General features: G+C 30.4%; 1 protein-coding gene across 2 annotated transcripts; it reads left to right on the top strand.

Moving 5' to 3' along the window:
• Positions 1-14065: 14065 nt before the first annotated feature.
• LOC103577763 (probable RNA-binding protein CG14230) lies at positions 14066-15677 on the top strand. Of its 2 annotated transcripts, none has more exons than XM_008558565.2 (6): positions 14066-14273; positions 14349-14486; positions 14583-14788; positions 14845-15104; positions 15164-15385; positions 15451-15677. In XM_008558565.2, the coding sequence occupies exons 1-6, from the start codon at positions 14250-14252 to the stop codon at positions 15606-15608; spliced, it is 1008 nt and encodes a 335-aa protein (XP_008556787.1). In that variant the 5' UTR covers positions 14066-14249; the 3' UTR covers positions 15609-15677. The 2 variants fall into 2 exon arrangements, with proteins under 2 accessions (XP_008556787.1, XP_008556785.1); XM_008558563.2 differs by having other exon boundaries at positions 14580-14788.
• The last annotated feature ends 11 nt before the right edge of the window (positions 15678-15688 follow it).

The following is a 15688-nucleotide window of genomic DNA, read 5'->3' as shown; positions in this document are numbered from 1 at the left end:
TACTTTTTTCTTGTCATTCGTAGATTTCTTCAGTAGTTAACCAAGAAGAAATTTTTATTTATTTATTTTTTTATCACGTTTAATAAACCAAGTCCACAAGTCGGATTACACATATAAAATATAACAATTAATTTATATGTGTGTGTAAATATATATTTATTTATATTAATATATTTATATAAATATATATATTAACATGAGTCACGAATAATACTTGAAACAAAAATGATCTTTTGTAATGTTTCCCGGCAACGCGACAATCAGCCTCTACAAAAATCTGCAGCTGAGCCGGAGCCGTGAAGCTGTATAGTGAGCAAAATCGACGTGGGGAGGTGGCGATCGTTGGAGGGTTGGGGATGATGGTGGGTTAGTTTAGCGAGCGAGCCGGCTGGCGCCCTCACCAGAACTAACACCCACGCTGCGCGTTTCTCCTCATCATTTTAATGCGTTGCGCATACCCCCAACATCAATTCAAACTCTGGCACCCCCACCAGTACCAGCACACCCACAACCACCCGTACTATACCTACTATATTATACGACACAGATCACACAGACAACACAGCAAAAGCCCTTACGACCTGCACGACTTTACTTACTCTGTCCTCCTCTTTGTACTCTACTCTATCACCCTTTACCCAACTTAAAACCTATACGCTCTTCTTTGTATGCCCTGTCTCCTGATTCACCCTCTCTATACTGCTATACTGCTCTGTTATACTCCACCGAGAACTCTCTTCTCTTCTCTTCTCTATCTATATCTATATCCATACACACACCCTCATCTTATTCTCCAACATACTCACTCTATTCTCTCTCTCTTCCTGCTTTTAGATTTTACCCACAACCAGCTAACCCGACGTCAGCATACACACAACAACTACTCTCGCACCTTCAACCAGCCGCGACGACACCCCCTTCACGCGCTTTTACCACTCTAGCTTATTTTACCTTTTTTTTTTTTACTTTTTTTATTGAAGCACACGCAACCAATACCTTGAGGCTCTTTTATATAAATCACATACTGTGCAACAGACACTGGATATAAATTTTAAGAGACAACGAATAAAAATAATAATAATAATAATAATAATAATAATAATAATAATAATAATAATAATAATAATAACGATGGCAGAGAAATAAAATCCACAGATGTCAAAGTGGAAAAGCTGATGCTTTGTCAGCCAGAATGCAGGTATCACTATACAAGTCAAACAGGGATTGATGAAAATAGATTTTTTTAAGGCTTTCTTATCACGATTGTGAGAGTAGTGTGTAGTGATAGAAAGGATTTTATTTACTGCGTCGTGTTTCCCATAGCCTTGGACTTTGTTACGTTAAAATTTAATGTGTTTTTTTATTTTTTCCGATAAAAATAAGGTTGGAGGGAAAAGCTTAAAATTTAAATAATAAATCAATGTTGAAGCTCCGTGTAATCAATTGTAAAATCTGGGTTTTCTTATAATTTAGATGATTGAATTATTTTATTTATTATTCATTATTCGGGATCAGTTTATTTATTATTCAATCATCAAGTACAGTAGACTATTTATTTCTTTTAAATTTATAGCATTTGTGCTTTATATGTTTATTTAAATTACAAATTTTTTTTCTTTTTATTGATCGAAAATATTTATACTTTTATTCAAATATTTAAAATATTGAATGTCGAATTTAGTATCAAATTGACGTTAAATTTCATTTCCTATTTTTTGAATTTTATTTCACATCTCTGTATATATATGTCATCATATTTTTACGAATATATAAATGTCATTTTTTATGTTGGCAAAAGTAAATTAATTTATGAATATATTTAATTGTAAAGTCACTCGTAGCGGTACTAATTAAAAAAGAAATTTTCTCGTTAGTTTATAATAAACATAATAATTACCATAATTAATAATTCATCAAATGACCTTTTTTAAATTAATTTAAATTACACATCTTTTCCACATAAAATTTTTTAGCAGTCTCGGGATTTATGGTAAATTAATTTCTCTTATAAAAAAAAAAAATTTAGTAAATGAAATTGAACCGAAAAATGACGCTCGTATAAAAGTGCCACCTTTTCCAATTTTACGTCGCTTTCTTGATAATAGAAAAAGTTTCTGATACCCCTGAGATCTACGGATCGTATTCAATTCATTGATCTATGATAGATTTTTTATTGAATCTTCTATATAAATATTTCAATAAAAAAATTCGATTGTTATTTTTATTGAAAAAATATTTTCCTTTATCAGCGCATCTAGTCTTGCGAAAAAAAAACAAAATAATAATAATAATAACTCTAATACAGACTTTTATTTATGAAATATCGACAACGTTCATTGATACTAAAGATTGAAAAACAAAAAGACAAATATTTAAATGCGATGACCTGAAAATAGTCAGAATTGTTTAAAAAAAAAATAAAAAACCATAGAATCTAAAAGATCAAAGGTTAGAAGTCCATTTGTTTTGTTTTGTACACGTGTTTACTTTGTTATTATTATTATTTTATTTTTCATTATAAAAATAGGGTAGACATTGAATATTTAAATAAAAATTTTTCGTTAAAAATTTTAATTTCACATATTTTTTTATATAATTAAATACTTGATATGAATTTTATTATTAGTATGGCATGAAAAAAAAAATGGAATATTTTTAAGTAAAAATATTGAATAAAATAAATAATTAACAAGAAATGTATGATAGAGAGCATCGGAGTTGAGTTGTTCCAATGCTACATCGATAGACTTGAATAAAATATAACTCCAAGCAATTTAACTCTTATTTTGACAGGGTAAATTATTTATGAGGACGAAAATAGAGTACTTATAAATAGATATTATTTATTAGCATGAATTTTTAAGATAAATTAAACTCGGTACTAAAAAAAAATTATGCTAAATAATTAATTCCATAAAATCAACTCCATTTTATTTTTTCTGTCGATAATTTGTCATTTTTTTCTGCGTAATAAAAGCTCGTGTAAAAAATATTTCAATATCAATTATCGATGATTGTAATTTATAAGATAAATAATTTCCTTGTAATGACTAGTAATAAAATAACAAATATTAAGTGACTGAGACACTCCCTGGAATAAGCCGTCTGATGTCCACTTGACGGCTATATTATAATGCATATTACACCGAGTATGACGTAAACCAGGTAAACCTAGTGAAATATCTCCACATATATTTAAACCCACAGAATTAAACCCATTACACAGCGTCCGCTGATATTAATTTTATTAATTATTATTATTATTATAACTCATTTACATCTACTGTAATTATTACCACATTAGTTGGCGTTTAAATGAACATTAACTGTCAAATATCATTTTTATAATTATAATTAAATTTAAATTTTTGAAATAAATTGCTGTATTATTTTTATACTCAGTCATAACTCAACGATTCTGTGAAAGTTTGAATGCTCGAGTGCTACAAACAATAAATATTATTATTGGTAAAGTATGAATGATTGTGTGTTGTGTGTTGACTATAACATGGGCGATATATATAAGTATATTTATATATTACAGCCATTAATGTATAATTCAAAGAGAATTCTTATTTATTTTGTTCTGAAAATAAGTGGACACTTTTATTCTGAAATATTATAAGAATATTTTACGTGAATTTTATTTTTATTCAAGTGGAGAATGCCCTCAAGTAAGCTTTATATTTAAACGAAAACAAAAAACAATTAACTACGTCATCAACCTGCGTCATTTAAACAGCAAACTTTAAGAAATCGTTTTATTATAATTAATTTTCAAAGTAACGTTTTATCAATATACAAATAGAATTGCCCTTGCAAAATAAATTCAAATTTATAGACACAAGGGTTTTTAACAAATTAAATTAATTATTAATTATTCTCATTAATTTTATTTCCGTTTAAGAGCATCTTCATACTTTATATATTCATTAAACCTGGTTCGCTTTGACGGGCTTCAATTAAAAGTCTTTTTAATATTTATTAATTAGTAATTACATTCAAAAGCGGGGCGGGAAACTTAAGGATTCAAAAATGAAAAAGAAAAAAAAATTAATCTTCTTAATTCTATATTTATTTTTTGTAAAATAAGAAAAAACGACTTTACTAAAATACCACCATATACATTTTTATTTACATGCCAGTAAAAGAAAATAAAAATGTCGGAAAATCCAATAAATTTTTTTTTAAAATTCATTAAACGCGGCCTTGCCCACTTCCGTAATAGACAAGGATACTTTTGGACATATATTAATATATATAAAGTATGCGGAACAGGGATGGTACATAAATAACTTAAAGGAGTATCCATAGTTCGGGGTCAAACCTACGCACGGCATTTAAGATACAGATAAACGATATCTTGAAGCAGCCAGTGGTGAACTCACGCCGAGACAACAGGATATTTTAAAAAATAGTCGCCATTAAAGAACAACATTATTTTATGATCAAATTTTTTTATTTAAGTATCTCCATCTTCCATAAATATATATAATATATTATTAGGTTTTAAAATCCTTAACCTTTCTCATGAATTATTAAACAGAATAAATTATTTTTTAATAACTTTTATAAATATTGAACTGTAAGTACATGCGCATATTTTTCATATTCATAAATCGTTAAATTTAATTTCAGGTCCAATCGAACGTAATTTATTTCAAAATTTAATTAAACAATTTTATTTACGCGGTATCAATAAATATTTAATTTTAAAATCCTACGCGGGAAATTTTAATTCTGCTGCAAAGATACCAAGTACTCTAATAATAATAGTAATATCTATTTAATGGTCTTGCTCTATTTCATTTAAAGCTCATGTATATGTAAGTTAGGGCGACATTATTATTGGGCGGGAATATTTAACTAACTACAAGCTACAGATCTCTATACAAATCACCGCCCGAAATTACCACCTGAAAATATGCGTTGGTGGTTACATCTATCTATAGATCCCTATATATGTATATAGATATATAGATATAGATCTATAAAATACAATATCAAATCTCATGATACATAGTGTGTGACCTCGTTGCCATTTGAATTTACGTCTCTTCAAATATTATTCCATTACACAGCCGACTGATATGTTTCATATCCATGCATATATAGGATCTATGCATCCGAGTATAACGTGTACATTTCATTTTTATTATTATTTTTTTTATCATTATATGCATACACATTTTCCAGAGTTTTATAAAAATCTACAATGCAAACTACTTTCACTCATGTTTTTTATCTCAACGCTAACAAGAATGAACTTGTGACTTTTACGCGAACAATAATTGAATGAGATTGTTTATTCTAAATCTAAGATTACAGGTAGATTAAATTGTGAAAACGGATTGTTAGTGGTTATGATATTACTTCAACAAAGTAAACTTATACTACCGATGTAAAGTATACTTTTGCTGTTGTCTATCATCAGATTCCACTAGTGGTAAAACCTGCTATTTACTTCAAGTTAATGTTACAAAAACACTAGTTAACCTACGACAAGTGATGTATTTTGAAAAAAAAAAAAAAAAGAAATGTTTCTCTTGCCAATTGTATTTGTCCATTATTTCAAAGCTCTCAGTTTGCTGAATGCCAATTTTTATCACAGCTCTACTGCTCAAAGGAAAAACATTTCAGACATTTTCGGAAAAATCATTTTGGTATCGATAACTTTTTATAAATTTTACTTGTCAAAAATATTTTATTATCCAAAAAAAATGTTTTCATAAAATAATGGAAGTTTTTTCGGTTCAATAATTCATCTCTTGAAACAGTTGTATAAAAAATTTAACAAATAAATGTGCAGCTCTCAAATTTAACTAGTTTTATTTTAGACTACTATAAAAAAAATAAAAAATTTGAAAACCAGTCAACCCTATGGAATATATACCCCATTAAGAAAATGCTTTACCGATCGATTTCAAAATATAATCGGTTCTAAATCATGATGTGCCTTTTCATTTCAAAGATCCACCGGACATCCATCTGAAAATTAAAAAAATAACTTCCGAAGATCTCGAAATGATATTTAATGAAGACTCGATTTTTGAACACTGGACCGGAATAAATAACTTGCCTGTTTTTGAAAATTTTAAATTTTCATAGCCGGAAGTTTAAAAATAAAAATTGAGAAGGAAAAGTTTTTAAAGAATTAATTCAAACTTATTATTTATCCATGTTCATTAAAAATGAATTGTTATTTTACTAATAAAATATTAAACGTAATGGATTTTTGAAACCCGAGAAAAGCGTAATAAAAGTTGGTGCTGGTTGACATCATGATTTTAAATAATAATATAAATAAAAATTACTTTTACGAACAGTAAGTACATATATAGATGATGTATGAGAGACAATATAGATTGCACATAGAGCAGTTTACGCCACAAGCAGTGAAGAGTTTTTTACGAGCATATAAAAGGTCACCAGCATTACGTCCTGTGTATACAATCAAAAACACAGGAAGCAAAGTAACGATACTCATTCAGTGAATAATGTGAATCTATTCTTCCCTCAAGCCAAGTAATTTCGCTTCCACCCTTTATATTGCCCGCCTACTTCCGTTTGTCTTTTCCAATCCAAAATAAAAACCCAACTGTCGTTTAAAGTACTCGTGGGCGAAAACAAAATTCACAGTAATATGTTAACCAGAATATTTTAAATAACGGAAAATAAACATAAATAAAATTACTTATGTTTATTATTATCTTCACATACACTTTCTTTATAAGATAAAATATTAAATAAAAAAATTACCAAGAAAAATCATGCGGATTAAATTCCCGTGGCCTTAAGTTAACTTTTTTTTTCCTTTTTTTACACTTTGTCCTTATAAGTGGTGTGAGAGTGAATTTAAGTTTCTATATAGCGAGAATACTCTCACAGAATAACAATTAATATAAAAAAAAAAAAAAAGTTTTTAGATACTTGTCAACTAAACAGACCCTAAGAGCTAAAAATAACTTTATAAGTTTTTTTTGTCTCATCGTTGACGTCGGCAAATTTAATTCCAATATTTGTTTCTCGTTACTTACTTAATTATTTACTATACCAACTAGACAAATCATTATTTAAAAATAAAAATCTACAATTGTAAAAAAAAATTGGTCTATCAGATGACCCTCAGGGCTCAGAACTTCAAGAAAAAAATTCAGCATTCTTTCAGAAAACTTCTTTAATACTTAAAAATTTCATGAAAATCCCAAAGAGATCCCATATATAATCTCGACCAAGAGCTTAGTACTTGAAGAAAAAATTTTTTTCCTCAAAATTACATGAATGGAAAATTTACACCATGAGAATTTTACACCGTTGGTTTACCCTACACGGCCGTGTAAAGTTCTCCGGGTCCATTTTTGCAGCGAAATTTTTTCCAGTGTAAATCGTAAATATAAATTTTTATATGATAGTAAAATGTATAATAGAGTAATAAAATTAAGTTAAACGTCTGGAAGAATAGCTGTGGCGACGTGGTCCGTTTAACACAGAGTAGAGTATAAGAGAGAACCGAAGCCGAGCTGGCTGGCAGAGCCACCGCCTACTTGGCCGGGATATAACGTGTCTGGGGTATTATATACATACACATATACATATATATATACATAGTACAAATATCTATAGCATCTTTGTCTGATCCTCGCGTAACCCTCACGTACATACCCTAGGTCTACTAAATACGCTACCCACTTTCATTTATATATATGTCGCCTCATTTGTATTTTCTTATCTCCACATTAATCGGCTTTTGCATACTATGTTTCATTGAATTAAAACTTTATCACTAACTCTAATTCATTATTGCCTCTCTCTATTATATTAATCTATCTTCCTTTGCCTTCTTACATGCATGTTAAATGCCTTTACACACATAAAGTATGTTTACAATGTGATTTTACGGTTTGCGAAGCAATTAAAAAATTTTCCACAATCTTTCCATTGTTTTGCTCGATTACTTTGTTTCTACGCTCTCTTTGGTTTTTATACAAGTTTCTTTTTTTTGTTTTATCATCCACTATCTCTCAATATTTTTTTTGTACACACGATTTGTGTGTAGAGTAAATTATTTTTTTTTTGCCGCAAAAAACAAAATAAAAAATTTCCTCAGGCACAATAAAATTTAGTAAACTCATTCCTTAGAGCATGTTTGTCTAAGTTATTTTACCACGAGAGTAAAATCGAAGAATACGATTTAACCTCGAAGCCAGCCACCCACGTACTTGGCGTTGGCGTTAATAAAAAAATATAAAAATCGAACCAACTAACACGTGGATTAAGTTAAGTGTTTTGTGGGTAAATTTTACTGGCTTAAACTATTTCACCACCATTACATTACATCACATTGCGTTATAAATTTATTTTATATTTTTCCTTAAATAAGATATTCATTTTAGATTTATGTTGCTCGTATGGTTAAATAAATAAGTAAACTATCTGTGTTATTGTTGAAAAATAAGAAAACATAAACAATGAGTGATATACGCTGTCAACGACACGGAAAAAAAACGGGAACATTTGCATATGAATACAAGACAATTGAAATCGATCGGTGAACCGGAAAGATGACGAATACTCGAGGGATGCTGGGAGTACTTGGGAGGACATGAAAGAAGGATAAAATAAGAAAAGATGTGTAATGTTAAAAATTTATAAATATATCTATGAGCATAAGTATGAGTACGAGTTATGTATGTATGTATGTATCAAGTAGTGTGAGTAGAGGAAGATACCGGCGACGCCGCCGACAATAACAGCGGACCAGAGGCGACAGCCGCCGCAGCATAGCAGTCATAGTAACGATCGTACACGGCCTTGAACGATGACGTCAAAACTAGAGAGCTCCCGGTCGTGCATCCCCCCTCCCCTTTACACTACCTACCCTCGACAAAAGCCCCGGCAAACGTCCCACTCAAGTCCAAATCCTCGCGCGTCGTCCTCACCACCCTTACACACTACACACATTCTCTTCATCACCCATACAACCCATACAACCTCTCATATCCACTCTCCACCACCCTCTTTGTCGTACCCACTGATACCCACCACCGAGTAGTCAGACGGGGGAGAAGGAGGTGGCTGGAGCCAAGCCAAAACCCGGGCTTCATTCATCCTTCGTACACCACTACACCGCTGACTAACTAAATCGCCTTCACCCTCATCCTCTCCACCATTACCACCACCACCACCACCACCACATTTTACGTCTTCACACCGTCACCTCAATCTTTTCTTTACTTTAACTCTTTCTAAGACCTATATACAATAATACTACCGGAAATAACTCTTTACATCTCTAAACTACTACTATAAATAGTCTGACGTAGATTCGTATGACAAATAAAACTTTTTTTAACGACCAAACATTTAAATCTACTTTGCATTTTTTTATCATTTTCAGTTAATAGTAAACAGTTATTGATATAGATATAAATATTTAATTGCCTGTTTGTCCAGATATTTGGGGGAATAGATAAATAATAAACTATTTATATTCCCAAGAGAAAAAAAATACTAAAACTTGCGGGAATAATTATTATCGAGTTAGAATTGACTAAAAATAGATGTCAATTAGAAGCGTAAATAATACATTTATTAATATCCCTATTCTATTTTTTTGAAGGGATAAAAATAAACAGACAGGGGTTTTTTTTTCTAATAAAAAATCTGCGGGTAAATAAAATAAGAGACTGAAAAATTTAACTATTTTCTAGTCTCTCGAAACGACCTCTATACTACTTACACCTCCACTCACGTGTTACTTCTTGTCAAGTCTGAGTGCACTCATAAATATACGTTTTACGTCAAGACCCCAAATCTGACAAGTACGTTATACAGTCGTCTACTTTTATCTTTTGTCTAACTTTTGTATATATATGTTTATTGCAAAAGACGTAAAGAGTTTAAAAAAAAAAAAAAAAAAAAAAAAACAAGAGTTATAATTTTATCTTCAAAAGAAATTTATTCCTCTCTTCATTTAAAAAAATTTAAAAAAGAAAATAGTAATAATAATAATAATAATGAACATAATTCTGTCTTGTTGAATTTATAAAGCACACGAGCATAGAGAGTTGGAATAATAAATAAAAATAAAAAAACCGGAAAAAAAATACCGGACATATCGTGAAAACGTCGCGACAATTACGGGCTGGGGAGATACGCTTAAATGAGATGAGGAAACAGCAAGATGACACGTGTAAGATAGAATAATAATACAAGTATAGACAGTGGTAAAGAAAATTAAGTGAAATAAAAAATAAAAAAAAAAAAAAAAAGGAGAGAGAAACAGAACTAGAGCAGGAAGCAGAGATGAGAGGGGTCGCGCTGGGCTGGTTTTGTGAATGGAACAAAAATGGTTTAAATAAAAAAAAAATTTTTAATTACAGTTAAACTGGTTTTTTAATTGATATAAATAATAAATGTCACTGACAATTGAATTTGAAATTATTGTTTATTAAGAAAAAAAAAAGATTTTATTTTAGGGCTCGAAAATTACAAGCCCAGCGAGGATCTTTTAGATGATCTTAGGGCACGGAAGTGGGGTTAAACCTGGCATGCCAAACTGTTCATTCACTGAATGGAGCAAAACCCCTGCGAAATATGTAGTGGGGGGTGAATCAATATGGCGGGCCGCGCCTCTCACTAGAATCGTGACGTCACTCATCAGTACCCCGATGTAAGTGAGCTTGTGTATGTATTTATACATGAGTCAGTACTACTTTACATGTATTTACTTATTCATTTACACATACTTACATACATCAACATACACACTCAAGTACGACAACCGAAATTTGTCCTTTTTATATTCCACGAATTTCCACTGTGTAATTTAATTATACCATCCATTTATTTTATCTACCCCGCATTGAAATTTATTTGTTTTTTTTTTTTCTTTTTTTTATGTTATATACATGTTAGTATTAATTAAAGAAATTAACACTCAGCGATCTCACGATAATTTATAAAAATAAATAAACAATTACCGTAGACATAAATAAGTTTAAAATAATTCGGAATAAAATTTATATACAAATAAAATAATCCCTCACATGGCTGACCCGTCCAGTAATCGAGACGCAACAGGGTTCGGCTATTGGATCATGTGAGAATCGATGCCTGGCTTAACTTGGGTCACCGCCACCAAATATCACACCAATTATATCTATATCTATATATACATATCCATTAAAGTTGACTATGATTTTTTTTTATGACTGTTTCATCAGCTCAAATAAAAATTTACAGCGATATTATTTTAACGAGCTCAATAAAGTTTTTAGTAATAATAAAACTTGTATTTCAAAAGTACGCGGTACACTTGTTTCAAGGTCAAATGAACTAAATGAATTATTTATCTGTCTGTAAACATAAACATAAACCTTAGTTATTAGCATGATAAATGAATAATAACAATACAAATATAATGTTGTAAAATATATAATTAAATTTAGTCATTTCTCTCCAGAGATGTTATTTGATCAACACAGAAAAAAATTTGAAAAACGGCTGACTCTCTGAGCGAAAAAAAGTTCCCGTTGTTTTCGAGCTCAGAGCTGAGTTTGTAAATTTTTGAGTTCTTTGAGCTCAAAAAACGGTTAGACAAAAAGAAAATACATTTCACTCATGAAAAGTTAATTTTGTCCGATGTTATTTTTGAAACTAATACACCAATTTTCAAGTACTGCGCGGCAATCAAAATTAATTTTTGAGACTTAGCTTCAATTAAATTTTGAGGCAAATTACCCACACACGTGAACGTCCATCTAAAGATAGTAAGAATATCTTCCTAGGACCTCAAAATCTCAGCAATCAGATGAAAAATCAAATTTCGAAAATCGGACTGTAATTAAGAACTTCCTTTTTTTGAAAATTTTCAATTTTCGTAGCAAAAAACTAAAAAAAATGTATAAATGATACTTCGCTACCTTGTAAATGTTATTATAATATTTTTATCTCGCTCGTATATAAATGTGCAATGTATATACTCATAAACTCATTATCCTTGTCACTCACTTCATCACAAAACCCTTTTTATTTAACTTACTTATACGCCGTAAAATAAATCCCATTTTCATAAAGTTCATCTTGTGCAGTATTATGGAAAAAAAATATTAAATTTCTTTATAGAGCCAAGTCTGCGGGTGACGAGCTCAGTAGAAAGATTGAATGAAAAGAAAAAAAATAATAATAATAATAATAATAATAATAATAGTCACTAGACAGAAATAGTAATAAGATTTTTTAAGGGATTAGATTGATAGTGCGATGAAAAATCGAAGTAATAAATTAAACAAGTCAGCCAGTGAGGGAGTAAGAGAAAGAGGGAAAGAGAGAGAGAGAGAGAAAGACAGACGTACAAACGGTTTTTATTTTATGTTAGAGCATGACTCTAGTGACGGGCATCGACCGTTTTTTAAAGGTTACGAACGACAAGTAATTTTATTATATATAAGTGTATATAATACGCCAGCTGGTTAGTAGTAGTGACGTCACATGACTTTAAAAACTATCTCAAGCTATAATATTATAATAATGTGTATAAAAGTATGTAAAACGTAATCGACTTAGTGGATCGCATTGACGTGTCTGCCTGCAGAGCTGGACTATCTCTTTAAACATCGGCATTATACCCATCTATACGTCATTGAACAAACGGTGTTGCTGGGTCATACTAACCGAAGGGTATATTATTAACTAATATAATAAATAACTATTTATAATATCCCTGTCGCATCAAAAATCGTACAATAGGCTTATCGCATTAGAGAACACCCAGATTCCTGATATATATCATACAGACTACTTCATATATCGACCCGGGTTTCATTCAAACATTTATCATATCTGTCCGAGTATTATCTATTAGCAATACCACGTATTAGCGTTATTGGAGGATTTAACGCATTGAGAACGAGAAAATACTTTTTACTTTATATTTATTCTATCAATGAGAGAGTAATCAGACTCCAGTTCATCGGGTCTTACAATCTCAGCGAATTTTACTTATTTGCTGTATAAAACTTTTATTAATTATATTTACTACCGAGGATGAGATTTAGTTTTCTTGCGTCTTCGAATTTACTCTCTCGGAAATGTACAATATCGTATTTCTTATACTTGTTCACTATTTTTAATGCTTTATTACCTGTAATTGCGTTTATAAATTGATTGTATCTTATATGCCAGTGTTTTTATTTCAATAAAGAGTTATCACAACGCACTCATATAGGGTGAGTAAGATTACAGGATATTATGAAATAATTCCAACGGAATAATCTCGCTCTGTATGCAAGCCTCCAAATTACCTGCCGTTTCCCAATTTATAGAGCTTTAGAACTTGAGAAAAAGTTTCTTTACAAATATATTGACAGTTTAATTTACTGTAAGACACTGTGGGAAACGAGAAACGTTCGGGTAATGAGAAACGAGATTACACTAGAACACATTTACTCCCACCTGTCTATAAGGGTTGTAGAGAATTGGCCATGTAGGATTCAACTCTGCAGCAACGTTTTTTCGTAGAGCAAATGCTTTTATTTCAAATTCAACTTACCAGGAGGATCATAAATAAGTAAAATAACTTTATAGGTAAAAAAAAAAAAAATCAGATTGACATGGAGAGAGGGTGCCCAGACGCAAGGATCTTTTGGCCCGATTTGACCAATTTTTGGGACCAATAGCTCTCTTGTAAAGACTTTACGGCTCTGCTTGATTGCGCTTATCATTTTTCTTGTGCAGGGGGTTACCCTGAACGCGCCTGAGAAGTTGTCGCTTTCACGATAGCGTTAAGGTAAAACAATTCTTCTAATTCTTGCGACACTCGATGATAAGTGTAATGTAAGTTCTAAATACTTTTTTTATGAAATGATAAACGTTTTTTTTATTTTATTTATGTGTATATATTTAATAGTATCAAACCTTACTAATCTCCCATTCTAATTTAAATCTTTAGGGTCATTCATTAAATCCTTCAAATCTTCTTTTTCCCGGCGACAACGAATTTCGTCATGTCGACAACATATGGAGCCGCCCTAATAACTTGTTACCGACTGTTGCATCGCGGGAAATCAAACTCGAACTCACGTTGGTTTCACGCCGAATAATTAATTTTGAGGTTATCATCTAGAATAACAAATTGTTCTGTTACATTTATTTATTAGTTATCAATAAAAAAATATTTTCTTCTTTAATTTTCCTTGGAAGATTTAATTTTATTAATTTCACTCAGTGATCAATTAACTGCTCTTGCAATGGAGCCGTTTAAAATAGACGCGGTATTTTTTATCACTTATTTATTTTTTTTTTAATTATTTGTATGTCATTATATAATTATTTAATTTCGTTTTTAGGATAGTAAACAAAGTAACAATAAAATAATATTCTCCGATGATGAAAGTGGTAATAAAAGAGAGAAAAGAAAATTATTTGATGATGATGACGATGATGACGAATGTGTTTATGACATCAGTGAGAAAAAAAGGTCGAAGGTAAATTATGATAATTCACAAATATTTTTTGTATTAATGACTTTAATTGGCTTTATTTAATTTTCAATATTATTTCTTCTTTTTTAAATTTAGAAGAAAGTTATCGGAAACGATGAAAGATTCACGATAGACAAGAAGCATTTAGACGACGAAGAGAAAGAAGAAGAGCCAGTTGAGGAACAAGAGGATGAGGCTTTTGATGAAGATGACCTGGTTCATGAAAAGAAGAAAGAGCTGGAAATTTTGGGGCAAATATTAGGAAAGCCCGTGTTGCCTAAACCAGAAATAGTTGCTGCCAAAAAGTGAGTTAATAAAAAATAATTTAAGATTTTATTTCATATTTGATAATTATTTTTAGAACAAAGACAATGGAACGTTATGACCCTACAGGAGACGATCATCACAAGCATGAGATAAAGATTAAGACGAAAGAATCAGAGACGACAAAAAAATCTAAGAAGAAGAAAAAAGAAATCCAGGAAGAAGAAAAAATAAATGAGGAACCTCCGCCTCCCGTAAATGAAGAAATTTTTTATTCTGTGTCTGATAAATTAACGGAGAGCTTGCAAAAAAAAGAAGAGTTCAGTTTATTGAAAGCATTTGGATCTAATGTACCTGGTAATTATTTTACGTTACTTTAGCATTAGGAGAACTTTTTAAATTGATTCTTTTTCTAGTCGAAGATGCCAACAACGAAGTGGCCAAAGCAACGGAGTTGAAACCTTTGAAAGTAAAGTACAATATAAAAACTAAAAACCCATTCAAGTATGACTCATCCGACGACGAAGATGATTCTAATAAAAAGAAAAATAATAAAAAATTAACTAGTGAATTCAATAATAATAAATTTGTTAAGACAAATAATTTTTTTTTCGCATCCAACGATTCGCGATTCAAAGGTAATTTATTTTTACTCATTAAAATAGTAAGAGTGTATTGATTTTAATCAAAGTATTTAATTCAGATGCTATAGAATTTTTTAATACTCCTTCGAGCTCCAACGAGTCATTTAAAGATACCAGACGTGAATTAAAACAGATCGTGAGGTCGAAAATTCGCAATAACGTTCGCAAAAACCGCCCATGGAGAACTAAAGTATTGAGAGTCAAGTCTAAAAAATGATTATTTTTGTAAGTTTTTTTTTTTTTTTTATTATTATAAAAAAGAATCAAATAAATTTTACAGTTTAAATGTAAATTATT

This window comes from Microplitis demolitor, chromosome 3 (genome assembly GCF_026212275.2).
Source record: "Microplitis demolitor isolate Queensland-Clemson2020A chromosome 3, iyMicDemo2.1a, whole genome shotgun sequence".
In the NCBI taxonomy this organism is placed as follows: domain Eukaryota; kingdom Metazoa; phylum Arthropoda; class Insecta; order Hymenoptera; family Braconidae; genus Microplitis; species Microplitis demolitor.
The sequence above is the reverse complement of the archived record's forward strand: the minus strand, read 5'-3'. Positions and strand labels throughout refer to the sequence as shown.